This window comes from Saimiri boliviensis, chromosome 1 (genome assembly GCF_048565385.1).
Source record: "Saimiri boliviensis isolate mSaiBol1 chromosome 1, mSaiBol1.pri, whole genome shotgun sequence".
Classification (NCBI taxonomy): domain Eukaryota; kingdom Metazoa; phylum Chordata; class Mammalia; order Primates; family Cebidae; genus Saimiri; species Saimiri boliviensis.
The window spans coordinates 227,034,211-227,051,852 of record NC_133449.1 but is presented as its reverse complement, the minus strand read 5'-3'; the positions used below and the strand labels follow the sequence as shown (position 1 = coordinate 227,051,852).

General features: G+C 36.9%; 1 protein-coding gene across 7 annotated transcripts in view; it reads left to right on the top strand.

Annotated features, from left to right (window-relative positions):
* ATG10 (autophagy related 10) overlaps positions 1-17,642 on the top strand; it is a 292,497-nt gene that overhangs the window by 174,374 nt on the left and 100,481 nt on the right. For all 7 annotated transcript variants that reach the window (XM_074384181.1, XM_074384177.1, XM_074384175.1 and 4 more), the window contains one exon: positions 13,146-13,284. In XM_074384181.1, coding sequence (XP_074240282.1) covers positions 13,146-13,284 — 139 coding nt within the window. The remainder of the gene's footprint in view (positions 1-13,145; positions 13,285-17,642) is intronic.

Genomic DNA, 17,642 nt, shown 5'->3' with positions numbered 1-17,642 from the left:
TCTCTGAAATCTAGGTGGTTTTTTTGAGACAGAGTCTTGCTCTGTTGCCAGGCGCCAGGCTGGACTGCAGTGGCACAATCTCGGCTGACTGCAACCTCCGCCTCCTGGGTTCAAGCCATTCTCCTGCCTCAGCCTCCTGAGTAGCTGGGACTACAGGCACACGCCACCACGCCCAGCTAGTTTTTTGTATTTTCAGTAGACACGGGGTTTCACCATGTTGGCCAGGATGGTCTTGATCTCTTAACCTCATAATCCGCCTGCCTTGGCCTCCCAAAGTGCTGGGATTACAGGCTTGAGTCACCGTGCCTGGCCCCATCTAGGTGTTTTTATATGAGGTTTTGAGTGTCCCCTTGAATACCAATAGAAAGCTGAGAGCTTCATCTTGCTCTTGTTACTGCTGAAATATTATAATATTATTTAAAAGCAACACCAGGAAGAAGTTGAACCCCTGAGTAGACCAATAACAAGGGCTGGAGTTGAGGCAGCAATTCTTAGCCTACCAACCAAAAAAAAGTCCAGGTCCAGACGGGTTCACAGCCAAATACTACCAGATGTACAAAGAGGAGCTGGTACCACTCCTTCTGAAACTATTCCAAATAATACAAAAAGAGGGACTCCTTTCCAGATCATTTTATGATACCAGTATCATCCGGATACCAAAACCTGGCAGAGACTCAACAAGTAAAGAAAACTTCAGGCCAGTGTCCATGATGAACATAGATGCAAAAATCTTCAATAAAATACTGGCAAACCAATTGCTACAGCACATCAAAAAGCTTATCCATCACGATCAAGTTGGCTTCATCCCTGGGATGCAAGGCTAGTTCAACATACGCAAGTCTATAAACGTAATTCACCACATAAACAAAACAAAAGACAAAAACCAAAGACAAAACCACATGGTCATCTCAATAGTTGTAGAGAGGCCTTTGACAAAATTCAACAGCCCTTTATGCTAAAAACTCTCAATAAACTAGGTATCGATGGAACTTATCTCAAAATAATAAAAGCTATTTATGACAAACCCACAGCCAATATCATACTGAATGGGCAAAAACTGGAAGCATTCCCTTTCAAATCTGGCACTAGACAAGGATGCCCTCTCTCACCACTCTTATTCAATATAGTATTGGAAGTTCCAGTCAGAGTAATCAGGCAAGAAAAAGAAGTAAAGGGTATTCAGTTAGGAAAGGAGGAAGTCAAATTGTCTCTATTTGCAGATGACATGATTGTATATTTAGAAGACCCCATCATCTCAGCCAAAATCTTCTTAAACTGATAAGCAACTTCAGCAAAGTCTCAGGATACAAAATCAATGTGCAGAAATCACAGGCATTCCTATACACCAATAACGGACTAACAGAGAGCCAAATCAAGAGCTAACTCCCATTCACAATTGCTGCAAAGAGGATAAAATACCTAGGAATACAACTAACAAAGGATGTGAAGGACCTCTTCAAGGAGAACTACAAACCACTGCTCAAGGAAATAAGAGAGGATACAAACAGATGGAAAAACATTCCATGCTAATGGTTAGGAAGAATCAATATTGTGAAAATGGCCATACTGCCCAAAGTAATTTATAGATTCAACTCTATCCCCATCAAGCTATCAATGGCCTTCTTCACAGAACTGGCAAAAACCACCTTAAACTTCATATGAAACCAAAAGAGAGCCTACATAGCCAAGACAATCCTAAGCAAAGAGAACAAAGCTGGAGGCATCACACTACCTGACTTCAAACTATACTACAAGGCTACAGTAACCAAAACAGTATGGTACTGGTACCAAAATAGAGATATTGACCAATGGAACAGAGCAGAGGCCTCAGAGGGAATGCCATGCCACACATCTACAACCATCCGATCTTTGACAAACCTGACAAAAACAAGCAATGGGGAAAGGATTCCCTGTTTAATAAATGATGTTGGGAAAACTGGCTAGTGATGTGCAGAAAGGAGAAACTGGACCCCTTCCTGACACCTTACACTAAAATTAACTCCAGATGAATTAAAGACTTAAACATAAGACCTAACACCATAAAAACCCTAGAAGAACACCTAGGTAAAACCATTCAGGACATAGGCATGGGCAAGGACTTCATGACTAAAACACCAAAAGCACTGGCAACAAAAGCCAAAATAGACAAATGGGATCTAATTAAACTCCAGAGCTTCTGTACAGCAAAAGAAACAATCATTAGAGTGAACCAGCAGCCAACAGAATGGGAAAAAATTTTTTCAATCTACCCGTCTGACAAAGGGCTAAAATCCAGAGTCTACAAAGAAGTAAAACAGATTTATAAGAAAAAAACAAGCCCATTCAAAAGTGGGCAAAGGATATGAATAGACACTTTACAAAAGAAGACATACATGAAGCCAACAAACATATGAAAAAATGATCATCATCACTGGCCATTAGAGAAATACAAATCAAAACTACATTGAGATACCATCTCACACCAGTTAGAATGGCGATCATTAAAAAATCTGGAGACAACAGATGCTAGAGAGGATGTGAAGAAATAGGAACACTTTTACACTGTTGGTGGGAGTGTAAATTAGTTCAACCATTGTGGAAGACAGTGTGGCAATTCCTGAAGGATCTAGAACTAGAAATTCCATTTGACACAGCAATCCCATTACTGAGTATATACCCAAAAGATTATAAAATTGTTCTGTTATAAAGACACATGCACACGTATGTTCATTGAGGCACTGTTTACCATAGCAAAGACCTGGAACCAACCCAAATACCCATCCATGATAGACTGCACAAGGAAAATGTGGCACATATACACCATGGAATACTATGCATCCATAGAAGACAATGTCCTTTGTAGGGACATGGATGAATCTGGAAACGATCATTCTCAGCAAACTAACACAAGGACAGAAAATCAAACACCACATGTTCTCACTCATAGGTGAGTGTTGAGGAATGAAAACACATGGACACAGGGATGGGAGCATCACATGCTGGGGTCTGTTGGGGGTGCTGGAGGATGGATGGTGGGGGATGGGGAGGTTGGGGAGAGATAACATAGGGAGAAATGCCAGTTATAGGTGACAGGGGGATGGAGGCAGCAAACTAACTTGCCATGTATGTACCTATGCAACAGTCCTGCATGATTTGTACATGTAACCCAGAACCTAAAGTACAATATAAATGAATGAATGAATGAGTGAATGCAACAACCATGTCTTTGTCCCAGCACAAGCATAGTGCCTGGAACGTCACAGATACTTGTGGAAATTTTAAAGGGATTCTCCTAGTAAAAAGCAAGCAAACAAATTTTTATTCACATCTGTATAATCCAGAGACAGTTTTGAGCAAGGGAAGGAACTAATGGCTTACTCAAATAGTTCCTTGCTAATTCTTAGGCATGATGTTTCTTGTGCATGTGTGAGAGGGCCTGTGCTTTAGGATTCACAGCCCTCTAACATTCCTACAATGCTTGCCTCTTGGTCTATTTATCAAGGCTTTGTCATTTTCACTCTTTGGCAGAGAAATTTACTCATTTCTGGATTTGAGTATGGAAGTTCATTCATGTGCTGAAGGAATTTGCAGTTTATTCATCAAGACATTTAAAAATCTCACTTGTTTAAATTAAGGTAGTGCTATCTCTTACTTTAGAAAATGACTTCAGCCAGACTTCAGCCCATTGGATTTAATTATCAGTGTCCTTTTAAGGCTCAGGATTTCTTATACCCTCAGGAAATGTAACATCCTATGACAGGAAAAAACAATGCAAAAGGGGAAAGAGTTCACCAAATGGAGACATGAGTCCTTTAATAAAATTCTGTTTAGTGCTTATAAAAATACAATAAAATAAAAATAAAGAAGGCCTTAAAATGGATTTTCAGGGGTAGGCAAACTAAGGTCTACGGACTACAGCTTGTTTTTGTAAATAAAATGTCATTGGAGTACAGCCACATACCTTTGTTTACATGTTGGCCAGTGGCTACTTTCAGGCTATAGCTGCAGAGACCTATGGCCCACAAAGCCTAAAATATTTACTACCTGGCCCTTTAGAAAAATGTTTTCAGATCCGTGGAACTAGAGATATAAGCAAAATTAGATGAACTGGGTTTATTTAATATGAGGGACAAATAAATTTGTTCATATTCTGTTAAAATGATGACTCTTTGTTCTTAATTTTCTGCAAGGATGAATCTAGTGGAAACTGATTTATTTTGTAGCAAGGTAACAAGGAAGAATTTTCTGGCTTCTAGAAAACATAGAATGCCTTATAAGTCAAGTTTCACAGATTGGTGATTACATGTATGGTACAAAATTTATTTCTTTTTGGCACTTCAAATTCCACTATTAAAGATTTCTTTTGATTAGGGTTATCATCCACAAATCTACTGTTGAATATAATAATTGACAAAGGAGTAACATACCATGCCACTAATGGCCATTAATACTTTAGCAAGAATTAACTAAACAATTAGAAGGAAAGGGACAAAATGAAAGAGATTTTTATATAGGAGGCGATGAAGGAATGGGGGACTGAAGTGGGAATTGGGGGTGATAAGCTGAGGTCTTAGGTTAACGGAAGTGCATTAGGCTCCCCCTGAGAGGAGACCACATGAGGTAAAAGTGGTCCTGAAAACAAAGATGAGCAGGTAGTGAAGGCAAACCAGTTCATGGCGTAATTTTGGCTCTTGGTGAATAAGTTTTCCTGACTTTTTAATTCATAGACTATGAAAGTAAAGAATCACAAAGTAGACCCTTCATATATATGTGAGGCAAGACCTGGAATGGTCCACTGACCACCTGCATAGCATCACAGGAATACTGTTGGTAAGGTAGATTCTTAAAACCCATCTCAGAACTCCTGGATTAGAATTTTGGGGGTGGAGGCCGGGAATACATCTGTTTAACATCTCTCACCCCTGAGAATCTGATGATCCTTACAAGCTGGAAAGAACCCTGGGCCTGAAGCCTAAAGGCTTAGGTTTGTGCCCTGGTTCAGTTTCTTACTTGTGACCTTGGGCCTTCCTTATAGAGCAGAGGAACAAGTGACAAAATGCACATTAATTGGCTTAGAAAAACTAAACTGTTACAGTTGATGCTTGCCTTTCTTATGTCACATGTAAAGGGTAACTCAGAAGAGAAGCACACTTGACCAACTTCTGAAGCTTGAGAAATTTTTAAGAGGTCAAACATTTTCCCTCTTCCTCTAATTTGTCATGATTTACATAAGGAATTACTGGTTTTCAAATCCCTTATTCTGCTAATTCTTTCACTTGGCTAGGAGTGGTGGCTCACACCTGTAATCCCAGCACTTTGAAAGGGCTAGGTGGGCAGCTCACAAGGTCAGGAGATGGAGACAGTTCTGGGCAACATGGTGAAACCCTGTCTCCAATAAAAATACAAAAATTAGCTGTGTGTGGTGGTGCACGTCTGTAGTCCCAGCTACTCAGGAGGCTGAGGCAGTAGAATCACTTGAACCCGAGAGGCAGAGGGTGCAATGAGCCGAGATCATACCACTGCACTTCAGCCTGGTGACAGAATAAGACTCCATCTCAGAAAATGAAGAAAAAGAAAAAGAATAAGTGATAAGTGCAATTAAGTATTATTACTATTTTCTCCTGCCAAAGAGCCTGTGTTTTTTTAGCATGGACTCTAAGAGACGGCCTCTTCCACAGTTCCATCTTTTACTTGGCCTGTTTGCTAGCTTCCCAGCTCCAGGCATTGACTCTCTTGCTGTTTCCTATGCAGTCTTAAAAGAAACAGGGTCTAGGAAGCACAGTGGAGCCAGCTGTAAACATCCAGAAAACTGCCAGATGTGCTCTGGTGGGTTTCTCCATCCCCTCCCTCTTGCCTTGCCCTTGAGCATGCCAGCCTGCAGAATAGGATTTAATCCAGCACAGGAAACAGATTATTCCTCTCAGTGGGAACCCACGTTGGCCATGCTGATTCTAATTCACTTTGGTCTGATGTAGCGGGGAAAGCAAAGAATGGCATCTTTTTTACCCTCTTTGAAAACAATCAGTAGTAGTAGTGATAATATTACTGGGAAGGGGAGAGCCTCACTAAGATATTATCCTTGGGATGATCTTGTAACCACCCTTTTTTGTTTCAGTGTTGCCTTGGATGCTGTCAGACATATGTCAAACCTGCTGATATGTACCAGATACAACATTTATAGTTGCTAAAAGAATGACGTTACTTGCAAAGGTTCTTGTGACAGTCACTTACTCAGAAGGCACAGGGATCATGGAAAAAGTCATTCTGGGAATTAAGATAGTGAAAACATCACTCCACTCTAAAATGATGAGCTATGAAACAAACAAAACAAGAGCTGATTGATTACTTAAAGTCCCACAGATTATTTTTATAATTCACTTTAAACGGTTTAATAATTAAAATTATTTCTTAAGAACTTGATTTTTCAATGGTTTGTCAAAAGCCTTCATCAATCTTTGTCACTTCTGAAAATATTAAACAGCCATTGGCCCAGGAAAATCAGCAAACGAAGAGTTTATTGTGTCGCATCTTTCCATTGTGATAAGATGGTTTCTGTGTCCAGTCAGGACTGTCTTTGAACCAGCACTGCCCCTTTATCACTATTTGGTTACTTAGCTATGATTCCAGCCCAGTAGTGTTACATTTGAACTAAAGACTTGACTGGTAGAAGATAAACAAATCAACTCTCTTTTCCTCAAGGGATGTTATGAATAAAGCTCATTACTTATGTTTGCTCAGTAATAGTAATAGAGATTATTAGTGATAGAAGAAGAGTTTTTCTTCCTTCCCTGTAGGCTAAATAGAGATATGGATCTCATTTCCAGGGCCCAATACACTATTTGGGTTTGCTTTCAATAAAATATCTATGAAGTGTCTTCAGCATGATCCCTATTTAATGGGATTTAGTTGTAAAGCTTAATTCATATCAGATTTTCTAAATGAGAGATCACTGTCAGCTTATTGTTAATTGAATTCAATAAAATCAAGGTTTCTATAATTAATGTGAACCACTTAAATCTTTTAGCTCTTGAATGAATAATTTTCTAAATACACGTATCTTCATGAAATGGCAACATTTTGAGAAAAATCAATATATTGTGACTTCTTTTTTCAATAACTCTTAATATCAAATTAAATACAGCTGGCCCCCCCGTATCTGTGGATTTCATATCCATGGATTTAGACAACCAAGATCAAAACTGGTTAGAACTATAGTGGTTGTATCTGAACTGAGCAGCTACAGACCTTTTTTTCTGCCATTATTCCCTGAGCAATATAGTATAGCTATTTACATAGCATTTATATTATATTAGGTATGATAAGTAATATAGAGATGATTTAAAGTATGGGAGGATGAGTGTAGGTTATATGCAAATACTATGCCACTTTGTATAAGGAATTTGAACATCTGTGAATTTTGGTATCATCAGGGTGGAGGATTCTGGAGCCAACCCCCCATGTATACCCAGGGCTCACTGTCTACCCAAATCCTTTAAAAATCACGTAATAAAATAAAAATAATAAAAATATTCACGAACTCAAAGTGTTACTATTATGGGGTTCAGAACAGTCCAGAAGAAGCATAGTAATAGTTAAGTGGCCTACTGCAGTGTAAAGAGCAGTGGCTTTGGTGTCAGTAGACAAAGGTGGTAGCCCTTCCTTTACCTCTAACTATAGTAGCCCTCCCTTGTCGGTGTGGGAGATATTTCAATGGATGCCTGAAACCACAGATAATACCGAGCCCTATATATAGGATTTTTTTCCTTATACATAGCTATGACAAAGTCTAATTTATAATGAGTAGAGTAAGAGATTAACAACTTCTTTTTGGCATATCCAAATTGCCAGCATCACTACCCTTGTGCCTTGGGGCCATTATTATATAAAATAAAAGTTACTTTAACAAAAGCACTGCAATGTCACGACAGTAGACCTGAAAACCCAGATTGCTACTAAGTGACTAATGAGCTGGTAGTGTCTACAGCATGGATACTCTGGACGAAGGATGATTCATGTCCCGGAAAGGCAGGATGGCAGGAGATTTCATCACACTACTAATGGCGCACAATTTGAAACTTACTAATTTTTTATTTCTGGAATTTTTCACTTAATATTTTCAGACCATGGTTGATCATGGATAATTGAAAACTGTAGAAAGTGAAGCTTTGGATAAGGGGAAACTACTGTACCTAGGTGATTGGTATTGGGTAAGTCACCAATAAGAAGGGTATTGTTGTTTGTATCTGCAAGATGAGAGTGTTGGACTAGGTGGAATGATTCAGGTTTCTTTTCATTATTAGAGTTCTCTTCATTCTGTGTTCTGTTCTGTAACATGGTATCAGAAACTTTTTTATCTTAATTTTTTATTTTAAATAATTTAAAATACTCCTTGAAGTAGATAGAACAGTACAATGAACACCCAGGGACCCATCAAACAATCTCAACAGTCACCACTCCATGGCCAGTCATACTGCTTCTATACTTCCATCCACTTATCCCTCTCCTGTGTTATTTCAAAACAAATCCCAGACATTAGACTGTCTTTATTAAGATGATCCCTCTGTCATCTGTATTATTCGCACCTTGAGGTCTTAAAAATTTTATTTAGATTTTAACAAGACTCAAATTGCCTCACTGTTTCTATGCTTTCCATTTTTTAATTGAAATTTTTTGAGATAAATATAGATTCACATTCGGTAATAAGAAGTAACAATCCTATCTACCCTTTACTTAATATCCCCCAGTGGTAATTTCTTATGAAACTGTAGTATAATATCAGAACCAGGATGTTGACATTGGTATAATCCACTGATCTTTTTCAGATTTGCCTAGTTTTACTTATACTCATTGTGTGTGTCTGTGTGTGCATATTTTGTTCTGTATAGTTTTATCACATGTGTAGGCTTACATATCCACTACCATGGTCAAGGTACAGAATATTCTCATCACCACAAAGATTTCTCATGTTGCCCTTTTATAACCAGCCTTCTGACCTCCGGTCTCCCAACACTAATTTGCTCTTTGTTTTTTCATTTCAAAAGTTTTGTCACTTCAAAAATTTTATATAAGTGGAATCATAGAGTATATAAACTTTGGATATTGACTTACCACTTGGCATAATTCCCTGGAGATTCATCCAGGTTGTTGTGTGTCAATCATTTGTTCCTTTATATTTCTAAATACCATGGTATGGATGTACCACAGTCTGTTTAACCATGACCTACTGAAGGACACCCCACTGTTTCAAGATTTTTGCTATTCTGAATAAAACTGCTGTGAACATTCATGCACAGGTTTTTCAATGCTCTGCAATAAATGCCTGAGTGCAGTTGGTAGGTTGTATGGTAATTATATGTTTACTTGTATGAGAAACTGTCATAATGATTTTCCAGAGAGGCTGCACACTGTTTTATATTCCAACCAGCAATGTATGATCTAGTTTCTCTGTATCTTCGCCAACATTTGGTGGTGTCCAGTATTTTGTTGATTTTAACCATTCTGATAGATGTTTAGTGATATCATTATAGTTTTGATGGCTAACGATATTGAATATCTTCTTTATGTGCTTATTTGGCATTGCTGTATCCTCTTTGGTGATATTTTGCATCTTTACGCCCTCCTCCATTTACTTGTTTTTAGTCTTTGGGGTGGGGCAGGATTACTGATAAATTACCTATGAAATTTGTTATAATATACTTAGAGAGGAGGAAACAGATCTTCAGACTGAAATAGAAAATGTTGCTTACTAGGGTTCTCAGCTCTGTACTAGAATCTCCAGGAATACGAAAATGAGTAAGACAAGAACCTTAGTTTTGAAGTTCTAAAACCATCTGGCACTTTTAACTGGAAAGAGAAGCAGAAAATATGTGGAAGTCTGAGACTTCCAAATTGCATGACTTCAAGGAATGATATTTTCATGGACATCATAAAGGTGGCGCCGAATGATGGAAAGATCCTAGCAGACACAAATCAAGGACTCAGATTCATCTAATATGAGTAAAGCATGCAAAAATGTCATTGAACAGAGATGACTGCCCAGAGCAACACTGGGTGACATAGTAGCAGTCCTAATTAGAGGACAAGTACCCCTGGCATTCACAACCCACAAAGACTCTCAGCTGCCAGTGAGAACAATGACTGAAGTGAGACTTCTAACAGGCTTTTCAAGAAGCTTGTTCTGTCCCCTCTCTCCGATTTCTTGAGCTTCCTACCTGTTCCAGAGAATATGGATCTGTGCCTAATTGATCACCAGTTGCAAGTACCTGGTGCCAATCCCAGCACATTCCTGAGTGCATAATTTGAGTTTAGGTAAAGGATATTTCTTTCCAAAAATTGTATTTTTACTAGCAGCCCTGGGTCTCAGGCAGTCTATTTCTGCACTTTTCTGCAGAAATTAATGACCCAAATCCTTCGATTCAGTATGCACTTAGTGATGGTGTAAGAAGAAAAATCACGCAATAGAGAAGATTAGAGAATACGCACACACACACACACACACACACACACCCCACACACACCAAATTTATCATATGATGACATTTAAAATCAATGGGAAAAAGATGGACTATTGAAATCATCTGGAAAATTCTTACCTCATGCTATATGCAAAACCAAAATCAGTTGGATTAATGATCTAAATTTTAATTTTAAAAGGTGTGTATATAGTAAAGGAATTTAACATCTTTATAATTTGTAAGACTGAGGTGGGGTACAGCAGGAGGCCTTCTGATGAAAACATGTAACTCAGAAGCTGTAAACAGAACAGGTACAGATTTGATTACATAAAAGTAAAAAAAAAAACTAATAAAAAAGTACAACAAATAGTTGAAAGAAAACAGAAAATGTTGTATATATGTGTGTGTATATGTGTATATATTTTACACATACCCTTGCACAACTCTTTTTCTGTGGTACAGACATATATTTTTATCTAATAGTAAGTTATTATTTCCAGTATACAAAGAGTTTATATAATTCAATACAAAAAATGCAAACAGAAAATAGATAAAGAATAAAAACAAGCAAATCATGGGAGAATACCAATAACCAATAGACATATACTCTCCCTAGTGAGTAACCAAGAAACTAGAAATTAAAACAATGAAAAGTTGACACTTAAAAATTCATCAGTAGGCAAAAATTAAAAACAATATTTGGTATTTATTAGATATAGGAAAAGGGCTATTTCTGACATTTTTGCTGGGCATATAAACTGATACAGCCTTTTAATGAAGATGGAATTTCTCAGATTCAGTATCTCTTGAAATTTAAAATGCTCATACCCTTTGATACAGTGATTCCACCTTTAGAAATCTGCACCATAGAAAAATAGAGGTGTGCAAGGGTATATGTGCTGTGATATTTATTGCAGCCTTATTTGTAAGTAGCAAAAAGCTATAATCAACCTAAAATATCTAGCAATATGGAAATGTTAAAAAAAAAAAACAAAAAACTATGGTGTGGTCATGCAATGAAATATAGTGAAGGCATTAAAAGGCACTAAATCTATACCAGTGACTTGGCAGCACGTGGCAGGATGCCCATGAGTGAAAATATCCACTCTAGGAGCATATGTATATATAGTAGAATTTAAGCAGGGGCGGGGGTGGGGAGGAGGTGTATATGTGTCTATGTATGTATATGTGTTTGTGTGCCAAAAATCAAAAAGTCTAAAAAAATGCACTCTGGCCTGTTAAAGATGGTTACAAATCTTAGGTATAGAAGTGCTGGGATGAGGGGAGTTTTATTTTTTCTTTTGTGTGTTTGTGCAATATTTGTAATTTTTTACCATCAAGATAGAATTATTTTATATTAAGAAAGAAAGGAAATTATAAATGCTAATCAAACCAATTGTTGACCAAAAAGAAAGAATTAGGTTGAAAGAATTGATGTAATAGAAGGTACAGATACCTATGCCTACTGAAAATTAAAAAAACAAAACAAAATAGAAAAATATTTTTCTTGCTACTATATTAATTTTCTGTGTCTGGGATATTTATTTATGTGATTTCTTTCTGGTTATTTTATTGTGTTTAATTGATAGTGTTTACTGGAGTTTAGTGAAAAATATTTTGTAAATATCTCCAGTTGTAATTTATCCATTGTAATATCTCCCCAGTGAACTGACTGTGAGTACGGAATTACAGAATTATCTGTAAAGGAGATACAGATCTTGAAAGTAGTCTGGGGCTTTGCTTATCTCCACAGAAAACCTTATTTCTTATTGATAAAGTGTGAAATCTTTCCTTAGTTATTTCTGATTGTTCATTGTTGTCACTGTTTTAATGAGAGTAGAAATGAGCTAAACCAACCTGCTTCTTCCTTCTAGTACTAATTTAATTTCAAAGGAAATTCTTCAACCCCAATAAATAAGTGAACGTGAATGGAACCATGCTCTGACTCACTGTGTCCAATTAATTGCTTCTAAACACCAAGATATGTTCTTTTAAAAGCCCTACACAAAATGAAAAAATCAACCAGTAAAAAAATGATTAGGTGAGAAGTGAGATGACTATCATCATCTCTGCTTACAAAACTCTATAAAGTTGACATAAATATTTGACATCTGCTCTATCATAAAATCAAGATTTATTGTAGAAATATACCAAAGATAGCACAATAATGAAGAAAACAGAATCATCTCAGATTTTGAAATATACCTAACAAATTCAACCTCTTGCAAAATAACTTTCTTATTCAAAATGGAACTGGGAATTGTTCAGCACACAATGAATCATCTTTTGGCACATACAATAGAATCTTTAGGGACATTTCACAGCCTCTTGTTCAATTGTTAGGATGTTTTTAGCTTTCACAGGTAGGGAAGAAGGTAGCTTGTATAGCCATCATCTTGTTGCTAAAATTGTACAGTAAAGATTTTTCAGGCAATAGATCTTTTTGCATTTTTTTTTCCTTTTTCTTTATCCAGAGCTGCTTTGTCTCTCAAAAACAATCTGGAATTACTTAATGCTAATGTTTTCTGGTTTTACTATTTACCCAGAACTCAAATGTTAAACATTAATATGGGAAACTCCCTTTTCCTTGCCTCATAGCCTTATATTTATTTAACTGTTATTTTGCAAGAAGAAAATCTCCTCTTTTCCTCTCTATGTTAATACTTTTCTTATTAACGAATTCATTTTGTTTCTGTTTTTGCTTTTTTTCAGGAGGCTTTTGAGCTACCCTCAGATGATTGTGAAGTGATTGAAGCTCCAGAAGCATCGCAAGTGATTAAATATGAATATCATGTCTTATATTCCTGTAGCTACCAAGTGCCTGTACTTTACTTTAGGGCAAGCTTTTTAGGTAAGACCATGTCTAAAGCTAAAAGTAAATTTATAACATTTACATATAAAGCAAAAAGCATATTTGGAAAATTATTCTCCAGAGGGAAAGAAAAATAGAGTTAAAAATAAGAAAACTGTGGGTGAGGTAAGGTTTTACCAGTAAATTTTCGCATGCTTCAGAAAGGGTATCAAGACTTCAGCATGAATTATATCATCCTAGCCTTAAGTCTGATCTTCAGATTCTTGGCCTTTTGCCTAAAGTTGACTAAGCCCCCTGGCCCTTTTCCTTTTCTTTACTTTAAACAAGTAGGAACAACTTAAAGATACAATGTTTATTTACTTCTAACTTTACAGTAAAAATTTCTTTTAATCTCAAATGATCCCATCAACTCAGAAGCCCCTGTGCCTGCTTCCCTACAAGCTAATAATTATTTTAAGAAATGTTTATCAATTAGCTTAAGCTGTATTTAAAAATAGCACTAACATTTCCTTCAGCCATCTATACATCTCCAATGCCTTAGCTTCCTGTGATGCTGTTACTCAACTCATTCCCCTGCCAAGAAGGTGGAACACCCTGTCTCCTTGGAGGCCTTAGCTAATAAAGCTTATTTAATCAGCAGCCACATGGCGTCCTCACCCTGCAGCACAGCCATGACTCCCTGCTTGGAGTTCACTGCCTAAACCAGGTCAGCATTGGGATGTGTGCTGCCACCCAGGCCCAGGGACCAAGATGAGCCTCCTGTTCAGCCAACCCCCTGCCCTATTTCTCCTTTTGTATCTGCCCTTATCAGCAGCGTTGTTCATTTTGAACAGCCTTCTAACTTTTTTTCTGGATAGCTAAGACATCTGAATTTAGCCAATGATATTTTATTTTTAATTAAAAAGTAGCTTAAGCTGCTTGAATATGTGTTTGGTAGATTTAATCACTTGCTGCCTTATATTGTTTAATGGTCTCTAATTTTGCAGTGTTGGCGGTTTAACAAGCACTTAGGATTTAAAACACAAGAAGAAATTCTCATAGACTCCCTGGTGAGAAGATTTTAATCTGAAGTGCAGTTCCTAAGAACTGACAATTTGGGGCAAATTTTCAACATGGGACATGGGGAATGGAAGACACTGATAGTTCACTAATTCACAAACTCTTTCTGTGGATTTATCCATATAATTATCACAAGACTTTAAAACACTCATTTTACGGTAATTATATTTGGTTTAGAGCCCAGAGGTTAAAGGAGGTTTCTTGTCAGTGAGCTGTGCTTTACTAAAAAGTGGGAAATGTATTTGTTTATTCGGGGGAGGGAAATGTCTTTTCTTGGTTATGGTTTGCAGTGGCTCTACCTTCTAGATTCAGAGATAAGTTGAGGCTGCAGGTAGAGGAAATAGGACGCTACTTCTTCAATACTGTACTTTCATATAATTAGTATTCACCATAAGCAGTTAATCACCAGAGAAGAGCTCCCAGAGACAAAACAACTTGTTTAGCTTGTCAGCATTAGGGAATCAGAGGTGTTGAAACATGACTGCTTCTAGCTGGAAGTGGGTCTTGCCAAGGCCGGCTGATGAGCTCCTATGTGTGCTTTGCTCTTATGTGCCAACAGCTCCCCTTACAGTACAGCACAGTAATTGTTCCTGCAAGTCCAATTATATTTTAATGACATTGGTGTAGTTTCTGTGATCCTTTCTTCATGATTTTCTATTCTTTAAAAACAACACAATTTGTATTCTTGGCTTCTATTTGTATACTTTTAAGATGCCCTCTATTTTTGCCTAATAAAGGTAAACCAAAACAAGTCATTTATTTTTATATAGAAGCGTTCACTTCCCCACGACCACTGCTTTGTGTTGTATGGAGTGGGTATTAAGAATTTAAAAATTCATTTCAGCCCAGAATTCATTTAGTGCTTGTTCAGGTACATTAAAATACTAAATTTAATTTTTGTGAAGCATAATGAACGTTTTCTGGTAGAGAAACATGAAGAATCATTCTGTCTTTCCTTTATCATATACTAATAATTTATTTTTTCTTTCCACCTAACTTAACCTCATAGATATTTTTTAAATGTATCAACCTTTACTCTGGAGTCACAATTTTTCATTTATTCCCCTCAGTCTTTCTTATTCTCCTTACCTTTTCTTGTGATATCTGATTATTCTGGACCTTCATCTGTTTGTTAAACAAATCTCTGTCAGTGTGGTGAAAGGATTCCTAATGTCTTCCTCTTACTCCAGGCCCGGATTTTTCTTTGTCTCATTCTAAGAGAGTTCCGACCTAGAAAGAGGATGACTGTAAAATTTCTTGCCCAGGGGTCTTTTTTTGTTGTTGTTGCTTCAAAAATAGTTCACTTAGCCTTGTTTTTGACAGATATTTATAATTTCTTTTGCATTTCATTGTTAGTAAAAATTAATTTCTCTGCTTTGCTTTAAATTTTTTCCCTGTACCTTTTTTTAAGGAAAAGCAAAACAAGTAATAGTTTCCATTTAAATTTACATTGCCCTTTCTTTTATCAACTGGTTTAGATTTCAGAAGAAATCTTTACTCTGTTTCTCAAAATGCAAATCCCTTAGACTTTGAGTTTCTTTTATTCCTTCATATGGTCCAGTTTCCACCAGGCCAATTACTAGTAGCCCAGCCTCAACTTACATGCCATCTATTCTTGTCACTTCCATGTCATTTTATTATCATATATCATATCATATCATATCATATCTTCTTTCATATCACAAGTTGCGCTATAGCAGAAATAATTGTTTATATCTACAAGATTATATGCTAGAACATAGAGCTTTAAGGTAGAAAAAGAGTGAAGGAAATTGATATTGAGTACCTACAAAGTGAGAAGCTTTATGGCTTTGTGTGTATGCATGTATAAGCCATATACACACACATACATGCATACACACAAAGCCATAAAAGCTTATACATGCATACACACAAAGCCATATACATACACACACACACACACACAGAGCCATATATATGCATATATATATATGTATGTATATGGATTTTTCAACTGTCGCACAGCATCAAGTATTTGTTAAGTGAACCGATAATGAAGAATTTCTAGCATTTAAAAATATAGCCCCAAAATGGAAACATTGTGATAGTGCCCACTTTAACTGTTATGCCAGATTTTAAAAGAGGAAGTAATGCTGGTGTCTCCAGGAGACCTACGACCCAAACCATCTATGTATCTTTATTCTTTAGTCTGATAATTTTCTGAGACTATAGGAGTAGTGGACTTAGAAAAATGGAACATCCTGAGGACTTAAAAGTAGGTATCCAAACTAGCTGAAGCAGCTGTTCCACTTCTATAAACACATATTTTTATTTAATCCTTGAAGGCAGACAGCCAAGTTGAGACAGCATTCTGCTTCAGTAGAAATGAGATGCCTCTCATTTCTACTACCTTGGTGTACAGGAGCTCGGTTACCAAGTGGATAAGAGAGAAATAAGCCCTTCCATCCCAATGTTCTGTTTTTCTCTAACCTTTGGTCATTGTAGGTTTGGGAGAGGTGGTGGTACACAGTTAATACCATTTGTCACTCAGCAGAGGGCGAGATGTAATTGCACTTTTGTTGAGTAATAATAAATAGCCTACACTGTAATAGTGCCTTGTAGTTTAGTAAATCCCCTCCCACAAAGCATTGGCATCTTCAAGTGCATGCTGCTTTTTTTTCCCAACTGTTTTTGAAGCACACCATATTAAAGAATTTTTTGTGTCATGCCAAAGCCTTCTATCCACTCCCTATCATTTTTATTCCCTGCCTTTTTTATGTCTCATTTTCCCTTTTGAGGGCTCAGTTTTGATCAAAACCTGGTGGCAAATGTTACAAAGGTGGTAAAACCCTTAGGCACATACATAATGGCTTTTTGCCTTACCAGAGGCCTCAGCTTAAATATTTTCTTCTTACATTTAGCGAGAGATTTCTATATTTATTTCATCTTGAATTCTGATTCATTTCTTTCTTTTCTTTTGTTCTCAATCTCTGTTGAAAAATGGACCAAGTGGTTCTTCTCGTTTTCAAAACATTTAATTCTCTGGATGATATATGAGTTCTTCCTGAGAGCTGTTTTGACATATTTCTTTAATTAGTCAGAAGGGCTGCATTTGAATAGAGGAGGAATCATGTTTTCCTCCATTCAGCAAAGGAATGGCTGTCCTTTCTGGAGACCATTCTATTATTGGCCTAGGAAATAAGGGTATACAATTAAAAATGTAGCCTAAATATTTCCTGTGAAAGATTTGCCCACTTGTAGGCCTGAAGAATGCTCATAGAGAAACAGGACAAAATAAATAGTCAAAGAATAGTTCCGTCTCAAAGGCAGCATAAACCAAACTAAGATAAAGGCCAGGATAAAGAAAGAATAATGGA